The 19,529-nt window shown below is 41.2% G+C and overlaps 1 protein-coding gene across 1 annotated transcript; it reads right to left on the bottom strand.

Annotated features, from left to right (window-relative positions):
• Window positions 1-13,204: 13,204 nt before the first annotated feature.
• LOC109243455 (serine/threonine-protein kinase AtPK2/AtPK19-like) lies at window positions 13,205-16,785 on the bottom strand. Its single transcript, XM_019410392.1, has 6 exons — window positions 15,842-16,785; window positions 14,627-14,709; window positions 14,419-14,539; window positions 14,105-14,278; window positions 13,806-13,913; window positions 13,205-13,711 (listed from the first exon to the last, which is right to left on the bottom strand). The coding sequence occupies exons 1-6, from the start codon at window positions 16,430-16,432 to the stop codon at window positions 13,427-13,429; spliced, it is 1,362 nt and encodes a 453-aa protein (XP_019265937.1). The 5' UTR covers window positions 16,433-16,785; the 3' UTR covers window positions 13,205-13,426.
• Window positions 16,786-19,529: the final 2,744 nt, after the last annotated feature.

Below are 19,529 nucleotides of genomic sequence, written 5' to 3'. Positions count from 1 at the left end.
AGCCGTACAACGGAGATCGAAGAAGCAGTAGGTCCTGACGGAATTCTTGCAAAATAAAAGGACAAATGATCGAGGACAGAGCAGCTGGGGACTCATGAGCAAGAACGGTTTCAACAGGCCTATCGGGCCTAAAGAAGCGCCAAGGTTATCGGAATATAACTTAAATGTTGATGATGTTGCCATCGTATCAACTATCGGAAGCATCAAGGACACCAAATGGCCTCGACCTCTACAATCTGACCCAGCCCAAAGGGATCCCAACCAGATGTGCAAATATCATGGCACTCACGGCTACAGAACAAAGGATTGCCGACAGCTGAGGGAGGAGGTAGCCCGATTATTCAACAACGCGCATCTTCGAGAATTCCTGAGCGACCGAGCCAACAATCATTTCAGAAATAGGGATTCTAATAAACAGACCGAACGAGAAGAACCTCAACTCATCATTAACATTGTCATCGGTAGGGTCGATTTTCCTCAAGGGTTGATGTTAAAATGCACCAAAGTATCCATCACAAGGGAAAAACGGACTCGAGATTTCATACCAAAAAGAAGTTTATCTTTCAACGACGAGGACACGGAAGGGGTGCAGCCCTACAATGATGCACTGGTAATATCTATACTCATAAATAAATATCGAGTTAAGCGTGTGTTAATTGATCGAGGTAGCTCGGCCAATATCATCCGATCGAGGGTCGTAGAACAGCTCGGCCGACAAGATCAAATCGTGCCTGCAGTCCGAGATCTAAACGGATTCAACTTGGCATGTGAAACAACTAAGGGAGAGATAACATTATCGGTGAATGCCGTCGGGACCATCCAGGAGGCCAATATTTATGTGATTGTAGGAGACATGAGGTACAACACCCTGTTCGGGAGGCTGTGGATCCACAACATGAGGGAAGTGCGCTCGACTCTTCACCAAGTGCTAAAATTTCCAACGCTAGGAGGGATTAAAACAATCTACGGAGAACAACCAGCTACAAAGGAAATTTTTTCGGTCGAAGAGGTGATTCCGATATCAACACTCGTAATGTCAAAAGAACCAAGTTCGGGTACAAAGCAAGAGGCTAAATAGCAATCACTAACACCGGCCACGATCCAATCGAATAAAAAGGGGACTGATGAAGACGATGATTACGGGGTTCCCATCTTTTGTAGTCCCCGGTGATTCCGACGCCAATAAATCAACGGTCGAGGAGTTGGAGCAGGTCATATTGGTTGAACATCTACACGATCGGAAGGTATACCTGGGCACGGGTTAATTCCCGAGCTCAAGAAAAAACTCATTCAATTTCTTATAGCTAACATAGATTGTTTCGCTTGGTCCCATCTTCATATGACAGGGATCCCACCAGAGATTACCACTCACAAGATAAGCCTGGACCCAAAATTCCACCCGGTCAAGCAGAAGAGGAGACCCCAGTCCAAGAACAAACATGCTTTCATCAAGGACGAGGTATCTAAACTCCTTAAAATAGGATCCATTCGGGAGATTAAGTACCTGGAGTGGTTAGCAAACGTAGTGGTAGTCCCTAAAAAAGGAAACAAATTAACAGTGTGTGTAGACTATAAGGATTTGAATAAGTCATGTCCCAAGGAATCTTTCCCTTTCGCCCAACATCGATCGCATGACCGATGCCACGCCGGCCACGAGATCCTCAGTTTTCTCGATGCCTATTCCGGGTACAACCAAATACGGATGAACCCGGATGATCAGGAAAAAACCTCCTTCATCACTAAGTACGGCACATACTGCTATAACGTGATGCCATTCGGATTAAAAAATGCCGGTGCCATTTATCAACGCCTAGTAAACCGGATGTTCGAAGAACAAATAGGGAAATCAATGGAATTTTACAGTGACGATATGTTGGTTAAGTCCCTGCGAGCACAGGACCATTTAAAGCATTTGCAGGAAACCTTTAGCATATTAAAGAAGCAAAATATGAAGCTAAACACGGAGAAATGTGTGTTTGGAGTCGGATCAGGTAAATTCCTCGTGCTTATGGTATCCAACTGGGTAATCGAGATCAACCACGACAAGATCAAATCCATCGAGGATATCACGATGGTGGACAACGTGAAGGTCGTGAAAAGATTAACCGGGCGTATTGTCGCCCTGGGGCGATTCATCTCGAGGTCCTCCGATAAAAGCCACCAATTTTTATCGCTACCGAAGAAGAAGAAAAACTTCTCATGGACCCCGGAATGCCAACGGGCCTTGGAGGAACTCAAGCACTATCTATCGAGCCCACCACTACTTCACACGCCGAGGGCAGACGAACAACTACACCTGTACTTGGAAGTATCGGAGATAGTGGTAAGTAGAGTCCTAGTTCGGGAAGAGCAAGGTACTCAATTTCCAATTTACTATGTTAGCAGGACTCTAGGTGAGGCCGAAACTAGGTACCCTCACCTAGAGAAATTGGCGCTCGCTTTGTTGACGCCTCTGGGAAGTTGAAACCATATTCTTAGTGCCATCCTATATGTGTTGTGACTAATTACCCATTACAAAATAAAATGCATAAACCCGAAACTCACAGGACGATTGGCCAATTGGGCCGTGGAAATAAGCGGGTACGATATCGAGTATCGACCCCGGACAGCCATTAAATCTCAAATTTTGACAGATTGGCCGACTTTACGCCGGCCCTAATACCCGAGGTCAAAAGAGAGTTATTGGTAAACTCGGGGACGTCTTTGGGAATCTGGACCCTCTTTATGGACGACGCCTTGAACACAAAAGGGTCCAGACTTGGCATCGTATTAAATCCACCCACAGGCAATGTAGTTAGACAATTTGTTAGAACTGTGAAATTGACTAACAACGAGGCCGAATATGAGGCATGATTGCAGGTCTCGAAATACCCAAAATATTGGGGGTGGAGGTGATCGAAGCTAAGGGCGACTCCCTCCTCATGGTGAACCAAGTTAATGAGACATTCGAGGTCAGAGAAGAACGAATGCAAAGGTACCTAGAAGAATGAATGCCAAAGACATGCTCCGATGATTCACCAACCCGGGGAGCTGCTGCATTCGGTTTTGTCACCATGGCCGTTCATAAAGTGGGGAATGGATATCGTTGGCCCCCTTCCATGGACACCTGGTAAGGCTCAATTCATATTGTTTATCACTGACTATTTTTCTAAGTGGGTTGAAGCCTAGGCATACGAGAAGTTCAGGGAGAAGGAAGTCATCGACTTCATTTGGGACCACATAATATGCCAGTTTGGAATGCCAGTCGAGATCATGTGCGATAATGGGAAACAATTCATCGGCAGTAAAGTGACCAAGTTTCTCAAAGACCATAAGATCAAAAGGATCCTATCAACACCCTATCACCCTAGTGGGAACAGACAGGCAGAATCGACCAACAAAACCATACTCCAAAACCTCAAAAAGAGGTTAACCGATGCCAAAGAAAAATGGAAGGAAATCCTGCCCGAAGTCCTATGGGCATACCGTACGACCTCGAAGTCCAGTACCGGGGCCACCCCATTCTCGCTGGTTTACGGCGCCGAACCTTTAATATCGGTCGAAGTCGGAGAACCAAGTTTCAGGTTCCGATACGCAACCAAAGAATCAAATGGCGAGTCCATAAGTACGAGCCTGGAACTATTAGCTGAAAGGCGAGAAGCCTCCCTTGTCCGGTTGGCCACCCAAAAAAGCAGCAGATCGAGAGATACTACAATCGAAGGTCCAACCTTCGACACTTCAATATCGGGACTTAGTACTAAGGAAGGTCACACTGAACACCCAAAACCCGAACGAAGGGAAATTGGGGGCAAACTGGGAAGGACTGTACCAAATTCTCGAGATCACTGGAAAAGGATTATGCAAACTCGGGGCAATAAACGGTGAACGGCTACCGAGTAATTGGAACATAACTCACTTGAAGCAATACTACTGCTAAGGTACGACCCCATTCATTCCTTTCTACTTATTTTTGAACTAACACTAGCAGGTAACCAACAAGAAGCGGTACAGATTTTAGGTCTGAAAGCACCCGTTGCACTCTTTTTCCCTTGAACCAGTTTTTTCCCAAATGGGCTTTTCGGCAAGGTTTTTAACGAGGCAACAGTGGATCGTGCTAGCTTAGAATAGAAGGCCGTTCGTGAATCGATGTCAAAGATCGCATCAACAGTATTCGAGGCTTCTCTCTATGATCAACCTTGAATACTGGGGGGCATTACCCTCGGATATCGAATTTAGCAAGGAAAGAAACTTCGTGATTGAAGGGTCTCGATAGATAGGATTTATTTTAAGGGCCAAATGGTCAAATGAACCGTGCCCGCATAGACTGCTCGAACCCTGGCACAAAGCGTCTAAACATATGTAACTATTATGCACAAGAATAAAAAGAAGTCTCTTCATTACGGATAAACATCTGGTTCTTTAAAAAAAATCTTTCTTCAAGGAACATTTCCTACATCCGATCCCCTAAAGGTATCGAGCCCAAGGGCCACCTTAATCAAAATTCGATCGGTCACTTCCACTCGGGGACTGCCGTCGAAAGATAAACTCGGATGGCCCAGGCTGTCAAAGCCCGAGAGCATAAGACCTATTAGACAACGCCCGAACTTTAAAGGCTACGGCCATCCCCACTCGAGGCCTGTTATCTTAGGCAAGCCCAGATAAATCGGGATAACAAGCCCACTGGGCAACACCCAAATTAAAAAGGTTACGGCCATATTAAAATGTCTAGGAGATGTCCGAGACCCGTAACAAAAAGAACAAGGCCTTAAAATTTCTTAACCGGTTCTAAAGGCTACCCTCGACAAACTATAATTTGAAAAAGTCTAAGTACTTTGGGGAAAATATTTCCGGTCACACCGAACCCCCACGATGCTTTAAAACAAAATAATGTTTAAGGAAAGGTTTGTTCGAACCTCCGAACGTAACCTAACTATTTCATGCTAAGGCATTTCAATCTTTACAAATATAACTAATAAAGCAAAGGGAAAATTCAGAAGTTGTTGAAGGGAAAAAGCCTTATACACGTATCAAAAATATGTGTATAAGGGCCAAACAGCCCCGATGTAAATCTTTACAAAGGCCAAACGCCTCAACAAAAGGGTAATGCAAAAAACAAAAAACAAAAATATCTAAAAAGAGCCTAAGTGGCCTAGTCTTCGCCGAGGGCCGCATCATCACCTTCGGGGTCTCCTCCACCCTCGGACTCGCCCAAATCTTCAGAATCTTCATCATCTTCGGGCTAGGCCAATTTTTTGGCCTCAGCTTCGAGCTCCTTGGCACTCTCAATCTCAGCCGATAAGTTAAAAGCCCGAGCATTAATTTCCTCGAGGGCTTCCCTTCGATATTGCAGCTTTGCATGCTCGATGATATCCTTTGCTTGAACTTGAGCCACCTCGGCATCGGCCTTATAAATGGCTACCATCTCATCGGCGTCAATTTTTACCACCTTGGCCTCCAACTTGGACGTTTCAAGCTCCTTGGCCAGATTTTCTTGATGGGAGACGGCCGAACTCACCTTAGACTGGAGCTCCTCAATCTTTTTGGCTTGAACCAAGGCCCTTTCCTTTACAGTTCGAAGCTGGACCTCAGCCGAAGACAATTGTGTCCGGGCAGTCTCCTTTTCCGAGGCCAAGCGGTCCATGTTACTTTTCCATTCTTCGGCCTCGGTCTTTACCGCATCCACCTCTGCCTGGAGCTGCTCGATCTGATCAATCTTCTGTTGGACCTGCGGGTTTGGACCGTTTGCCACTGTATCTTACTCATCGTCACTAAGCTCAAATACTCTTCTTACCTACTCGACCAGGTCGGCATGCTCATTCCGAGCCACCTCTAGCTCAGCTCGGAGGCTCTTAGCCTCCCCTTCACTTTGCTCGCTGAGAAGTTTGTACGCATCTCTCTTTTCAGTGAGCCCTCAAATCTCGGCCTCATACTGGTTTAGATATTCCCGATATCGGAGAAAAGTCTCGTGATGAAGTACTGAGGCCTACAAACACAGATAAAGAAGTTATGATCATCTACAAATTGATCTAAGTACAAACTAGAAATTATCAAGAGGTATCCGAAGTTACCCGGTTTAACGCCTGTTGAGCTTTATTGAACAGGCAGGGCGCTTCCACCTCATTCATCTTGGCTTGGTCCTCCACGGTCACCAAGCACCAAAGGTAACTGGCCACACCTACGAGGGCAGAAAGGACTCGGGCATCCTCCGGAATCGAGATAATGATCGATCGCTTCCTGTCAGGATCCACGCTTGGAGCTGGGAACCGGTTGATTAATTTCGGGCTTGAGGAAGGCCCGCTTGTTCCCGAAGATGGAATTTTCCTCGGCACCTCTAAGTCACCCAATCTGGTGACGTCCTCTGTGGCGGTAGAATCCACGCCATCAAAAAAGCCGCGGAAGGGTTTGTTTGCTCTATGGGCCCCCTCTTTAGGGCGAGGTTTCACTGCCTGAGCCTCGTTGATCATAGACTCAGTGAACGAAGGCGACTCGGCGATGTCTATAATACCGAGTACATTCTTCGAGGCACTACCCTTATCCCGGTAGGCCTCTACCACGGCCTCCATATTGGCCTCGACCACGGACCCCACATTGGCCCCAACCACGACCTCCTCGTCGGCCTCTCTAGCTCGAGGTAGATCGGCCTCACCTCGCTCTATTTTGAAAGCCCCTCGTCCCTCGAACTGCGACCGCACACGGGCCACCAGTTTAGAGGCTTCTTGTTCTTCTTCTTCGGATTCATCCCTCAATCGAGGGAGTGAATCCAAAGGTGGAGCTCGAGCGTTTGTACCTTCTTTGGGCTTGCGCACCAACTTTTTTTTGTTTTCTTCTTCTCTGAGCTCGGAGAACTCGGAGCCCTCTTTCTTTTCTTCTCATCACCCTGTCTCGGAGCAGGGGACTCGGCGTGGTCATCCTCATCACCGGATGAAGGCCTCATCATGACATCCTTGGATAAACCTGCAAAGGAAAATGAAACAGATGAGAACCCAGTACACAAAAAAAGACCCAAATATTACTCACTCGGGAAAGGATGCCTCACCGTGAGAACAAGCATCCCACTGGCCCTTCGAAAGTTTGCGCCATGCGCACTCGAAATATGGCTTCTGTGATACAATGCCCTCAACCCACTCCTTGAGTCAAGGGACCGCATTCGGGACCCGAGCAACAGCTGCACCACTACCAAGCACTGATAAGAAAGAAGGAAAGGAGAGTAAAATTTTGGAAAAAAGAAATTTTACTTACGTTTGGTGTTCCACTTCTCGGGGAACTGCATGCACTCTGCTAGGATAAGGTCTGAGGTCCTCACTCAGACAAAACGACCTAGCTAGCCTCGATCCCGATCTTCATCAATGCTCGAGAACGGAGCTCTACTATCCCCGCGCGCGAGTTTGATCAGTCCCTCCCCCCCGAAAGATTCGGGGATTGTATAGGCGGATAAGGTGGTCAACGGCGAACGAGCATCTGCCGATCTTGCTCACAAAGAACCGGAGAAGGATGAAGATCCTCCAGAATGAAGGGTGGATATGGCCAGGCACACCTCGTACCTTTTGCAAAAGTCAATGATTATCGGGTCCAACGGGCCCAACGTAAAGGGATAAGTGTAAATACTTAAAGTACCCCTCGACGTGGGTAGTGATACGTTCATCGGGCCCGGGAACCACCACGTCTTTACCGACCCAGTTACAATCCTTTTTGACCGTAGGGAGAATTTCTTCAGTGATCGAGCAGATGGACCTTGAGACCTTCTCACACCGGCCCGGTACAGGTGAAGTTTTTTCAACCTTAAAATCAGCGGCTACCGAACACCTGCCAGGAATGAACGTGCTCAGAGGAGGTTCCGCCGCTGATTTTTCACCGGCCGGCCGCGACGTAGAAGGAGTTTCTTTTTGGGGAACTATTTTCGAAGTTCGCCATTTCTTTTATAGATGGAGGAAAAAAGAAGAAGAGGAAGTTAGAGTAGTACGCTTAATAATTTGGGGTGGAGACCAACAGATTATTCACAAAGGATCTCATGAAATCAGAGTATAAGTGCTAGAAATAGAGAAATTTCTAAGAAGCAATGGGTAGGAAGTTTGGAGGTAAAGTTTGAATGGATAAGGAAGGGGGTATTTATAATTTTCAAACGACGGTTCAAATCTAGGAGTGGCCGACCAGCAACTGACAAGCATTTAATGCCATTAAAACTTGACTAACGAGACATTTCGTTCATTTTGTCGTTTCTGACGCAAAGTATCAAGGTGAGAATCGGAAGCTCATATCGTTTCTCGTCGTTAACTCTCCGAAAAACGAGGGGACTATCTGTATACAATCGAAATCGGGCTCGTCTACTACATGACTGATCGGGCTCGGAACATGAGGGATTGAAGATCGACCCCGAGTCCTATCGAACCAGAGAATATTAAGTCTATGATCCCGGAATCGACCCTGTCCCCGAAAGAGCTCGAGGAAACATTGTCAGTATAACCAACAGAAGACCGAAATAACAGAAGGCCAAAATATCCGTGCCCAGTCGGATATTACGGCGGGAATCTCGGCGTGTATCAATAAGGAACCGACAAATCAGCAAATCGGGAGATTTTTGCCTTTTATAGAGTTGCATCTAAAGTAGGACTCCCTACTATATAAACGGGGTATGATTACTTGTAAAACACATTGTAACACGCATCCCAAAGTAGTATAACATTACTTTCTTTCTGTATGCTACCGTTCTTCTGTATTTTGATATCGTTTGTATTGCATCCAATTCAAGTGTGACCGACTTGCCAAGGCTATAACTATTCAAGTTGTGCGGTTTTAATCTACTTTATCATACTTTATTTAAATTGTAATTTAATTTATCGTTTTGAATCAATTTAATTCATGTATCCTTAAAACCACTTACAAATTCAATTGTTATCCGATTTTGAGGGTAAACAATCAAAAATAAAAATAGAAAGTGTATGCTTTTACTGTGGAAAACATATCCATCCACAAGGGGTGAATAACAGATTGTGACGTTTACACGCAATAAGTTCTCTATCCTTATTTGAGGCCCACAGATAAGCTGAGGATTGGTGAGGAGAAAGATATTCCTCTTTTGCTCAACAATATTCTCTTTACACTTGAGAGAGATATGGATTTTTCTTTTCTCTCTTTACTATTTCTTCTCTCTAATTATTTGTTCATTCATAAGGAAATTATTAACAAAGCCTTAATTAATAGCAGGAAACATCAGTTTCAACTTATGTTGCTGCTCTTCTGGAATATTTTCTCAATCCATCTCCCTTTTATTGACATCTTTTCTTCCATATATGCCAGACAGTTCTATTTTGAGATGACAAAACTAGCAATCGGAAGTTGGATTTATAGATCATTTGTAAGAAGCTATGTTGCTCGGACTCTCCGAAAATATGGCAGGATACGTATCGGATCCTCCAAATATAGTGTATTTTTTAAGAATCCAATACGGGTGCGGTTATATTTTGGAGAATCCGCGCAACATAGGTAAGAAGTATTTTAGGATAAAGAGGAGAAGTAAGATAGAAACATGCACCGCAAGTTTAATCCTATAAGAAGGATGAAAGCAAAGGCATGTCCTGTAGAATGGTGACCAATAATATTTTATCAATTAGGTTCAAAAAATCCTTATGATGAATATGGCAGTAATGTAAATGTTAAGATTGGGTAAAAGATTGGATAACATTGAAGATGGTCATATATGACGAAGGTCAGTTGACATAGTTTGGCTATGTTCTGCTCCCTACGTTTTAATTTAGATGACACACTTTCTTTATTAGTCTGTTCCAAAAAGAATGATACATTTTTATAATTAAAAATAATTCAACTTTAAACTTTTTATTTTTCCTATTTTATACTTAGTGAAAAGCTTTTATAATTAACAACACAAATGTCACAACCCACAAATCTTTTACCCCTTAAACTTTTATAATAACTCCATTTGCAGGGCGGATCCAACAGTTTAGTTATGAGTTTAATTTAGTCATGAGTAACTTTTATCCTAGACTGTGGTTTTCTATATAAAATTCACTAAAATTGCTGAAAATTTTGCGAATGAACCTATAACTCAAACAAGGTGATGAATTCATTGGTTGAAATCGAAATCTTGAACCCATAAAATTAAAATCCTAGATCCGCCTATGATAACTAGTCCAAGATTTAGATAATCTTACTTTTTGAGAAACCTTAATTCACCTAAAAGACAACTTATTTAACCAATTCTAACTAGATTCATATAACCAACTCCAATTGATTTGGATTGATTGATATATGGCAGACAGATGATCAATGGACGCCAAGCAATAAAGGAACAATGGTAGAGTGCAAGATGCAGGCAAGCCTTTAATAGATAAAGGGACAAAAGAGGAAGATTCTTCATTGCTATGACACTAATCATAAGCTTGTTCTCAAGAGAAGCAAAGTATATTATCCAACATAGATGAAGAAAAGTTATGATCCATCACCTGCTTAAGATAGTAGAAGACGGAAATACACATAGCTGACAGTACAAACATGACTACATGAAACGCGGTGGAGGTGGAATTATGAATGCAGAAAAACTCATGGCCTCGTTTGAATCATGGCGATTCTTCTCATGCACTTTTCTTATATAATCGGATGCCCTCCCATCTACACCGTTCTTCTCGTGAATTACATGATGCATGGATTTATCACTTTTGACTGGCTCAATCAAGTAGGCAATCGGCTTCTTGATGTTTAATGGTTCCTGTGACCTTAAGCTCTCAGGAAATTGTGCTGTTGTTGAGCCTTTGACGAATGTTGCAGGTCCTGTTACAGGCGTTTTCACGGCTTCTGGTTGCACGGAAATTCCAAGGCTCATCCTGGCAATGGATAATGATGATAGCCTGATCACATTTGTCACCATCTTTATTGACTTCTCACAGAGGGACTTGTTGCTTCTGCTTTTGTTGTTCATGGCAAATAATGCTACAGATTCTAACTGCCAGATGCTTTCAAGAACAGATAGATAATGTTATTGCATAACAAGCCAAAACCTATGGATATATATATACAAGTATAAAGGTAAAGAACCTCAGCTGATTCTCATTTGTGTTATAAAAAATGACTGGAATCTCCCTTAAGTTGCACCAATCCTAACAGTAGCTTTATTAGTGGCTAGATCCTTCTCTTTCTATGCAATTAATTAAGATATTTTCACTAATTTTCTAGTTTTCCAAATGGAACTCAGAAGAATAAGGGAATCTATGCTGCTCACCAGTCTATAAGCAAATATATTAAACTTTGGATGAGAGGGTAGTTCTCAAAGCAATTCCAACTAAAGTGGAATTCTGCTCAATTTGCATATTAAGATAAATTTGGAAAATTTAAGAAATAATATAGCTATCCACGTGATTAACGAGGTCTTAGCGACCCCCCCCCCCCCAAACACACACAACAACAACACCCTCTGGTGATTATGAGCACAACTAGTTATCCATTTAAAAGTAAGTAGAATAAGATGCCTTTCTACTTTTCATATACCATATGAAGCTATAACTTGTTTAAGTTCACATTAAGTAGTCACCAGTGCTCATCAACTGATTCCAACCTTTATGCAACTTTTTCCAAAATATCTTAGATAAGGACTATGCACTGAAAATCATCTTATTCACACATCACAGGTGTGCCTCTTAGAAGTTTCCAGAAGCCAGCTTTTTCAGGAGAGCAGACCTAACTTATACATTGACAAAACTTGTACTTCTCATGGTTATATGATATTCCTTATCTACCACAGTTCTTCTTTTCACGACCATGTCATTTTTCATTCCTTTATGGAGAGATGCCATTAAACGTCTCACTAATTGGAGACAACTCAATACTATTGATACAAAAACAACTGTCACATCCTAAGCAATTAACACTTAATTGCCGAGATAAACAGCATAACCTTCGAGCTTAGTGTATCTACAAACATCTCTAGTTAATTCACTGGTATGGCAGAATTAGTTATGAAGCAAGATATACTGATGCTTATACATGCATGTGTACAGTTCTTCGGTTGAATAAACTTTTCAAGTACAACCTCAGAATTTCAGATAGTGAAATAGTGAGCGGAATCAGCAACCAGCAAGGTGCAGAGAGAAAGTATCAGATATTAAGCAGAAGAAATAAAAGAAAAAGCCATCTTCAGAATTTCTTATGAATTACAGATTTTAACACTTCCAAGATCATAAGAGTGGCACTCTTCTATTCATATATACATGACTAGAGTTATGTCCTAACATAGTTCAAAAGAGCACTACTTTACTCATCACAAGATTGACTGCAACTTTTCCAGTTGCATCATTTGATGTCGCACCAGTTCCTAAAACTAGTAGTTGGGAATACACCTTCTATATTTCTCAACTAATACTGAATAAGATTGTGCAACCATGTAAATGAATCAAGTAGATCCTCCCACAGACATATCTCCAATAAAAGGAAATAGACACGGAGGAAATAAAAAACCACAAATCAAACTCATCCCCTAAAGGCTTATACACTTTTACACTTCACTAGTGCACCAACACTAACCTCAATTTGCTTCTATATTCAGTTGTGAACCAAATGGCAAAATTCATGTGGCAGAATTCACTAGCAGTTTTGTGCTCTAGTATGCCACAAGGTCTTGTATATCCTCTCTTTTCAGATATCCAGTATACACATTTGTAATGAATCATACATTAGTCATTTGGAGATCTTGAATAGTGAACAACTTTGATAAATGTTCATACCAATTTGAAATTGAAATGTAGCAAATCATCACATAAGTGAGAACAACTAATGAGCCATGCTGTCTGGAATATTGGCAGCTAAAGTTCCACGTTCACTGAATATCAACCATGAAATTGAATATCAAAGATTCTTGTTTTAAGATTGCCTTCACATGTACTCTCTCAATGCCTCAAGTGAAAATTTAGGCAAGTTGATGTCCAGTTAACTTGGTAAATTAGAGATACTTTTTGACAAGGAAACAAAGTACAATCCCCTACACCCGGTAACTAGAGATACTATTTTAGAGTGTAGATCATAGCTACCATCCTCTATCCTTTTTTGATCAGACTCGGCAATTACCATCCTCCATCCTGTGATCCTACAATGGTGCAACATGATTGTGGTGGAAAAGCTGGTCTGTGAACACATTCTTACACTCTCTTTTACTTGCAGTAAACATTTTTTCAAGAAAATACAATTTCGCGAGAGCAGAATCAAATAGGCTTGAGAGGAAACATATAAAACACAAGAGCTATGCGAAAAAGACAGATGTGTTTATTTCTCACATCTTGTCCCTAAGAAGAATGAGCTTACAATAGTAAACAAAAGAGTTAAAAGAGTCTGCTTTTATCAAGATACAATCTAATCCATATATTTCTCATGATCCTCTCTGTAACAAAGAATGAGCTTACACTAGCAAACAAAAGGAGGCCGAAATTTTGTCAGGATACAGTCTTAATCAACTAGAGGAGAGCCAAGGATTTGGTGCTACATAAGTGTAACCTTGAAAGTGTTCGCCTGCTGTCGGAGTATTTGCTGGTGAGTCATCTGGTGGCATCGTAGTCCAACATTTGTCAAAATTGGCGGTGCAAGCTCTGCCAATTACATCAGGTTTGAACTTAGGCTGTAGTTCTCTGGCATCTAATTTTTTCCAATTGATTGACCGGAACCACTTGTGACTTTTGATCTCATCCCCTCCTCTTGGTCCACTGCCTAACCTTTTTGATGGGTCCTTTTGCAACAACTAAAGGAAAAAAGTGGAAGTTGTCATTCAGTTGAATTACAAGCATTTTTCTAAGAAAGTCAGAGCAAGCAGTCAATTGAAAGTTTGTACATACTCCTTTGAGCAGAGAGTGAGCTTCACCGGTCAGACGTGGTAGAAGTTTCACTTTCTCGTTGATTATCTTTTCCTGAAGCTTCTTTCTATTTGAATGTGTGAATGGCGGCTGAAAGAAAGGAGAGTCAAAAGTGTTCCAATAGAGCCCACAAAAATCTTTCTGAAACATAATGCAATAAATAGTACATTTCATAACAATAAGCTCCATAAAATGTCCAATGAACTGTCTATGTTTTTTGCATTGTTACAAAACTGCATGATTCTAGTGTTCTAATGTTGCACTGCAAATACTTAGATTACCTGACCAGTCAGCATCTCATACAGAAGTATCCCAACGCTCCACCAGTCAGCATCTTTATTGTGGCCCTTTGACTGTAAAATCTCTGGAGCCATGTATTCCGTGGTTCCACACATCGAATTTGATCTGCTTGATTCGTCAATCTCTTTTGCCAGTCCAAAATCTGTCAGCATGACCTGGGTGGAAAATGAGAGATGCTTAAGAAGAGGGCAAAATCAACTGCAAAGTTCAAAGGAAAAATAATATATTTTTCTTCTTTTTTCTTTCATGCATCAGCCATGTTCCAGCAGTAGAGTACAGTAGGCAAGGCCGTTACATGTCCATCACCATCCATGAGAATATTTTCAGGTTTGAGGTCTCGGTGCACGATCCCTCTCTGGTGAAGATGTGAAACAGCAGAAACTATCTCAGCAGTATAAATCCTTGCCTGGTCCTCACTACCCAAAACACACCCAAGAGCTGAGTTAGAAAGAGCTGAACGCAATATCATGACTCGTTAGGGAATAAGACATACACAAGGGTACCTGAAAATCCCTTGTCTGTATAGATGATAGAAAAGATGTCCTCCATTTATAAAATCCAAAATCAAGTACAGCTTAGACTTTGTCTGCAGCATATTCCAAAATAAAAGACTTAAGGAAAGACATTGTATAAAAACCACATCATAGGGAAAGAAAGTTTGGTCTGAGACTGTAAAGGCATCAACAAACATTGTTTAGTGATTTCAAAGATCAATAGCAATATCATGAGTATACGAAGGAAAGACAAAATCTGTATAAACATCGAGAAATATGGAAACTAAACAGAAGAATATTACAACAACAGAACTTCAAGAAAGTTAGTGAACTTCACGTTAAAATTGTCCAAATAAGTCTTCGAGCGAAGAAAAAATCTGCGTCAAAGACAAAGAATACTTGGAAACTAAAACAGAAGAAAATCGCAACAGAAATTCAACAGAGAAAATGAGCTTCACTCTGAAATTGCCTAAACAAATCTGCTAAAAGATCGCATCAAATACTCAATGAACTGACTAGATTGTAGACAAAAAGAACAGTAATTCCACTTGAAATCAATTTCACTAGAAATTAATAATGCTAACTACTAATAAAGCTCAAAACTTGCTCCTTTTGTCCCAGCATAAGAAGAAGGCATGGGTGACATTAGAAATCAAACGGATACCAAAAGAGTTTCCTCTTTCTTTGTAAAGACTTTCCCACAGAGAGAGGCAAAAGTAAAAGCGGTCGCCTTTAAAATACCTCCTTAACAGAAAATTAATGAAAGAACAAAAACATAGGCCTAATTTCAGCTTCTAATTCAGAACCAAATAATCCCTAATTCATAAGATCATCTTGTTCTTGCACATTAAGAAAAAAGAACCAGTAACATCAATTCAGATTGATGGCTGGAATAACACTTAGCTAACTCCCTTAATGTGGATACACCATTCTCACCAAGATATCCCTAACTATTTATCTATAAAGTCTAATTAATATACCCAACACCACCAACAACAACAACTATGCCACAATCCTAAGCAAGGTGGGATCGGCTAGATGAATCCTCACTTCTCCACTTAAGCTCACGTCATCATCATACCAAATAAAAATAAAAGTAACGAATAAGTTAAATATATATAAATAACAGTAGTAACAAAAGTTCTCTAACTGTAATTAATATACCCACCAATTCGAAACAGAATAAACAACATGAGCAAGTCCAGTATAAGCTACAAGTATTACCTGAAAAGAGTATCTAAGCTGAACAATAAAAGGGTGCTCAACTTTGGTGAGAATATCCCTCTCAGCCCTCATATAATCCACATGATTATTCTTTATAATTGTGTCTTTCCTCATCACTTTCATAGCATAAATCCCATCATCATCATCACCATCATCACCATAACCCTTCATCTTCACCTGAAAAACCTTCCCAAAAGAACCTTTTCCTATCATCCTCAACATCTCAAAATCCCCTGGCCCTATTTTCCTAACTACCTTATTATCTCCACTAATTTCAAGATTATGAGTATCAACTTTATCACTATCATTTTCACCCTCAGAATCAACTTCTTGGTGTAAAGGTAGAGTCTTTGATGAGAGAGTGAATCTTGGAGAGGGACCCACAAAAGAGTGGGACCTACTGTGAATGATTTGTGGGTCTGTTAGAAAATTAGAAGATGATGATGAAGGAGATGAAGAAGTATGAGGACCAAAAACTTCAGAGAAATCAAAGTCTGGATCAGTAGAAGAGGAATCTGGGATTTTGAGGTGGGTGAGTTTACTTGCTAGCATAGAATGAAGGGCCTTTTTCTGTTGAGTTGCAAAGGCCATATTTTGAATTAATTCTTGAAATCCTTTTATCAAGCCAGCTGAGAATGAACTCAGGGCAGGCTAAAGAAAGAAAAGGGCTACATCTGGGAGGGATCTGCGACTAATTATGGGAAAAAGAAGGAAGAAAGTGAAAAGGTTGTTTGTTTGAAGATGAGTTTATGGGACAAAACAGTGGCTTTAATTTATCAGAAGAAATTAAGGTGGCTGATTGATGAGAAAAGGGAGAAGTGGGTTGATTTGCAAATTATTGATGCATGAACATAGAACATGAACAGAAGAAGATAAAAGTAGAGAGAGAGAGAGAGAGAGAGAGAGAGAGAGAGAGACAAGTGGGAACTGAGAAGTGAAATCCAATGAATGTTTAAAGGAAGTTATTGGAAACGCAAGTTGTGCTGACGCGCGTACGACATGCTTGAACTAACCTCGCCTCGCCTTCCACTTTTGTTTTTTTGGGTCACTTGCTACCTGCTGGTATTATACTATTGATTGCAACTTAATTATTTGGCCCAACTTTTAAAATTAGCTTATATTAAAAATACTTTTGGTAAAAAAACATTTATATTTGATAGAAAAGTAATTTTGAGCAGAAATTAGCATTTAATCAAATTTCTCAAAAATATACTTTTAAGGAGAAATTACTATTTTCAGGCTCACAAAAACAATTTCTACTTCAATTGAAAAGTACTTTTTTTCCTTCTAAAAATTTGACCAAATAGCTTAACTTTAAAAAAAAATTACTTTCGATAATAAAAAAAATACGATTGGCCAAATTGATGACTCAGGATGATTAGAAATATTTTTTTAGCTATGTGCCTTTTTTAAGCCATAGTTTAGATTTTGTCCATTAAGAAGTTGTGTAAATATAACTTTTGACAACTTACTTTTTCGAATAATGTTGTCACGACTCAATTGTCATCATAGGCCGTGATGGCGCCCAACGCTACCGTTAGGCAAGCCTATAATTAATCAATATACCGACTGATAGTTCATAACATATGTTATAACAAGTGATGAAATAAATAAGCGGAATCGTTCTATTTCATAGTATAATACTGATATTATCTTCAAGGATAGCATATGATCAAAATATAAGATCGAATGTCACAACAGAAATGTAACCAAGAATAATATTCTAAATTCTCAAAACCCGGTGTCACAAGTGCATAAGCATCTACTAGAAAATACAATACTACTACAATAACTGTCTGGAATGCAAACTAGAGAAAATATAGTAAATGAATAGAACGGAGACTCCATATCCTGCGGATCGTAACATGGAATTTACCTCGCCACAAAGTCTCCTCTGCAGTTGCGCCTACGTGCCTAAATGACCACTGAATGTACCTGTTTCAGTACCTGCGCAATTAGTGTAAAAGTGTAGTATCAGTACGTAAATTAACACGTGCCCGGTAAATATCTAGCCTAACCTCGAAGAAGCAGTGACGAGGGATCGACATCGACACTTACTAGTGGTCCATAATCAAAGTACTATAAAAGAAGATAGGTGTGAAGCATAGGAAGTAAGAGCAACAAGAACAGATATATGTGTATAATACGATCCTCAACAGAAGAGTAAATACGAGATCCTCAAATACCGAATACTACCTCGAATGGAATACATATATACGACCAATGATAGATAAAATGTCAAAACTCGAGTCAGGAAGACATATATGTACGCTGACTCCCCATCGAATATAATGCACGAGTCTGACGAGGCGAATGACTCGATCCCATAAGAGTGTTCCATAAAACTGCCGAGGCGAATGGCCCGATCCCTTAACACCTGGTGAAGGGTTGAGGGCACAACCCTCAAGTTGTGGATCCACGGTCTCCCGAACAGCGCGTTATACCTCATGTCCCCTTCAATCACATAAAACTTGGTCTCCTGGATGATTCCAAGTTGCGTTTACCGGTAACGTTATTTCTCCCTTAGTAGTTTCACAAGCCATGTTGAATCCGATTAGCACTCGAGTTGCAGGCACGATTTGATCCTGTAGGCCGAGTTGTTCTACGACCCTCAATCGAATGATGTTGGCCGAGCTACCTGGAAGATTTATTCATGAGTGTGGATATTATCAGTGCATCATTATGGGGCTGCATGATTCCTTCTGCATCCTCGTCGTTGAAAGATAAAGTTCCTTCTGGTATGTAATATCGACTCTTTTCTCCCTCGTGATTGATACTTTGGTGCGCTTTAACATCGGACCTTAAGGAACATCAACCCCTCTGATATCATATGAATGACGTGTTGAAGTTCTTCTTGCTCATTTTGTTTATTGGAATCCCCGTTTCTAAAATGATTCTCGACTCGGTCGCTCAGAAACTCCCGAAGATGCCCGTTGTTGAATAACCGGGCTACTTCTTCTCTCAATTGTCGACAATCTTCCGTTTTGGGGCCATGAGTGCGATGATATTTTCACATTTGGTTGGGAACTCTTTGGGCTGGATCGGTTCGTAAAGGTCAAGGCCATTTGGTATCTTTGATGCATCCGATAGCCGATACGATGGCGGCTGCATCAACATTAAAGTTGTATTTTGATAATTGTGGTGCTTCTTCACCTGTCGAAGTCGTTCTTGCTCATGAGCCCTCGAGAGGTCTGGCCTCGATCACTCCTCCTTTCATTTCGTACAGGATTTCGCCCAGATCCGTTGCTTCGACGATCTCCATTATATGGCTGGTATCGATCTCTGTTCAACCTCGGTCCTCGGTCAATATCCTTCTTAATTCTATCGACGGGTCTGATAGGATAAATGGACCGGGAAGGAGCCCCATGTTGATCGTCTTCGACCTTGATCTTCGATTGATATCGATTATGCACATCGGCCCAAGTAACATCCGGGTACTCTATCAAATTCTGCTTCAACTGCTGCAAAGCCATCGAGCTTTGAACATTGAGTCCTTGGGTGAAAGCTTGAACAGCCCAATCATCAACGATCGGTGGTAGGTCCATCCGTTCCATTTGGAATCGAGACACGAATTCTCTGAGCATTTCGTTGTCCTTCTGCCTTACCTTGAAAAGGTCCGATTTTCTGGTTTCAACCTTGATGGCCCCGGCGTGTGCCTATACGAAAGAATCTGCAAGCATAGCAAATG

The sequence above is a fragment of the Nicotiana attenuata genome, unplaced genomic scaffold, assembly GCF_001879085.1.
Source record: "Nicotiana attenuata strain UT unplaced genomic scaffold, NIATTr2, whole genome shotgun sequence".
NCBI lineage: Eukaryota > Viridiplantae > Streptophyta > Magnoliopsida > Solanales > Solanaceae > Nicotiana > Nicotiana attenuata.
The sequence above is the reverse complement of the archived record's forward strand: the minus strand, read 5'-3'. Positions and strand labels throughout refer to the sequence as shown.

Coding starts and splice junctions, on each gene's coding strand:
- LOC109243455 (XM_019410392.1), bottom strand. CDS start 16,432: ATGGCCTTTGCAACTCAACAGAAAAAGGCCCTTCATTCTATGCTAGCA. Junction 13,914..14,104: donor ATGAGATGCTGACTGGTCAG/GTAATCTAAGTA, acceptor CCTTTCTTTCAG/CCGCCATTCACACATTCAAA. Junction 13,712..13,805: donor CTCACTCTCTGCTCAAAGGA/GTATGTACAAAC, acceptor TTTTTCCTTTAG/TTGTTGCAAAAGGACCCATC.